General features: G+C 44.1%; 1 protein-coding gene across 1 annotated transcript in view; it reads right to left on the bottom strand.

The window, feature by feature from the left end:
* Positions 1-208: 208 nt before the first annotated feature.
* LOC104909489 (poly(A) polymerase gamma-like) overlaps positions 209-2,561 on the bottom strand; it is a 6,760-nt gene continuing 4,407 nt past the window's right edge. Inside the window, exons 6-7 of the mRNA XM_031552666.1 lie at positions 2,139-2,278; positions 209-503 (exon numbers count right to left, since the gene is read on the bottom strand). Of these exons, the coding sequence (XP_031408526.1) occupies positions 209-503; positions 2,139-2,278 (435 nt within the window). The remainder of the gene's footprint in view (positions 504-2,138; positions 2,279-2,561) is intronic.

A 2,561-nucleotide genomic window follows, 5' to 3' on the forward strand; every position in this document is an offset into this window, starting at 1 on the left:
TTCAACCCTACAGAGCCCTTAACCCATTCTACCGCCCTTCACAGGGGGGTTCTTCCACGCTTTTAGAAGGTCTCCCCGAACCAGGCAGTTTTCCCACCCATCAGCCTCTCACACGAGACATCAAGCACTGCAGCGAGAAACAAGCCTCAGAGAAAGGCGCGGGGAAGAGGACGAACGGCCCAAAAGTCCCGCCACCACCATCGCCGCCTCACCCGCCCGTCTCCCTCATGGCGCACACCGCACTGCCGAACCCGCCGCAGCCCACGCCCCACTCCCTCCTATGCTGCGCGCCGCCCGCGCCTCCTTCCCGCTCACCGCCGGGGCGGGGCTTGGCGAGGGGCACGCCCCCACGGCCGGGCCGCACCCTCGTCTGCGAGCTGAACCTGAGCTGCTTCTGCTTCGGAGCTCCGCTTAGTGGCTGTGGTGAGGCCGTTGAGTGAGAGGTGATGCCTTTCGCTATCTCACCTGTAACGCTTGACGGGACGTCGAGCACACGAGTTTTTCTTCAGGTGTAACAGAGAAGAAAAAATCTCGTGTTAAATGCAAATGGTGGTTAATCAAGCTTAATTTGATTGCTGAAAGCGCGTATACTGGGCAAGAGAAAAAACGGTTTGTGCTTGAGAAACAAAGGCTTGTGTCACGGTTTGGTGTGGCTAGACAGAATGCAGTAGCAGCGTGCTGCTTGTGGAGAGCTGTGGGGTGCAAGAGAAACAACAGTTTCATAATGATCCTGTGACTTTAATAGGAATTCCAATTTCTCATTATCTTTTGAAGATACTTAACAGTCTTTCTTGAGGGGCAGAACTGAGGAAATTGAGTATAGTGGCTGTCTCAAAAGTGATATTCTTTTGTGGAAAACAAGATGTGCCTTTTCTTTACTAGCTATTTACACTGAACTCTTTCAAATGTTTTCCTCTGCTATGTATATAATAGCAAATACGTTATTTTGTTACATATTTTTAATAGGTGTATTCCAGCACACAGAATACTTGATAAGCAGTTAAGTAAATTTAGTCTGGAGTAAATTCCTTCTCTTTATCTACCCTCTTCTTTTATGTAAGCATGTACAAGTTATTCAGATGGGCGTTAGAAAAATAGAATCTGTTTTCTTACAGTAATATAGGATGGCGTAGTAGAAATGCTAAGTCACAGCCTGAACCTGTGATTGAGTGATTGGGAAAGCAGGGCCAACCCAGGGGAACTCAGGTGCATGCAATGTGCCTGAGTGACAGAAGGGACAGAGCTAGGATGCACCCCTTCCCAGACCTCAATTAACAGTTTGTTAGTTGTTTTGTAACTTGTTAGTTAATTGCTAGTCTGCTCTAAAAGAGAAAGTGCTCTCTATTAGGCAAATAAAGATGTGCTTTGGTATTCCTGTTTGGTTAGAGATCGTTACCAACTTCTTGGTGAAGTGCAACATAATAAATAGCAATGCATAAACTGTGTCTTCAGGCATTCTGGTCTGTAGCTCTTGTATCATTTGTGTTAAATCAGTGATAGCACTCTATGTTTTAGATTCTATTTATGGGAAGCTACATGCTAGTTACTCTTAAAGTTTAATAGTGTAAATGTAAATGGCTGATGAAAAGAAGCTATGTGCTAAGCATAGATTTTGCTGTTATTATTTCATATTCCTTTTTCTCTACAGCCTCCATGTTCCACTGGGGATGTTTGTTTAGAAGTGTGCTTTTTCAGTAGAAGGTGATAATCTTGTCATTTTTCCCTTACAAAGAATCTTTATCATTTGAAGTGTACTTAACCAGCTTTTCACTTGGCATACAATTCGTGCAAATTAAGATAATCTTTGAAGTTCTTCTTTTTGACTAGATAAATCAGGTCAACTCTATGGTCATGTAGTCAGAATTACTGATAAAAATGGAGGAGTGACAATAGACTGGGAGAAGAGGATGAGGTGATACTTTCAGTAGTCCTCAATGAAATTCTGTTCTTACACAGATAAGACTCTTCCCACTAAAACTCATACAGCAACTCCATAATCCAAATAATGATGATCTAGGTTGTTGTGATTGTTCTCCTAGACAAAAGTACATATTGCTATAATTGAGGGTAAGCATGCAAGATTTGAACAAAGGTTAATTTCTACTTGACTTGCAACAATAACAGCCTGGATTACTCACTCTGGATTACTGTCATTGCCTTGATGGACAAGGGCAATGACATCAGTGGCTCTTATCTCAAGTTCAGTAAGGTCTTTGATACGGTACCCCACAACATCCTTTTCTTCAAATTGGAAAGATAGGGATTTGTTGGGTGGACTCTTTGATAGACAGAGAATGGACTGCAGGATTAAGTCCAAGCCGTAGGGATGCAGTCGGCACACCAGTGGGACAGGATGCTATCCAGAGGGACATAGACAGGCTTGAATAGTGGGCCCAGGTGAACATCACAAGGTTCAGTGAAGTCAAATGCAAGGTCTTGCAACTGGGTCGAGGCAACCCCCATTACCAGTACAAACTGGGAGATAAAAAGATTAAGCACAGCCCTGCTGAAAAGGATCTGGGGGTACTGGCGGATGGGAAGCTGGACATGAGCCAGCAATG

This window comes from Meleagris gallopavo, chromosome 2 (genome assembly GCF_000146605.3).
Source record: "Meleagris gallopavo isolate NT-WF06-2002-E0010 breed Aviagen turkey brand Nicholas breeding stock chromosome 2, Turkey_5.1, whole genome shotgun sequence".
Lineage (NCBI taxonomy): Eukaryota > Metazoa > Chordata > Aves > Galliformes > Phasianidae > Meleagris > Meleagris gallopavo.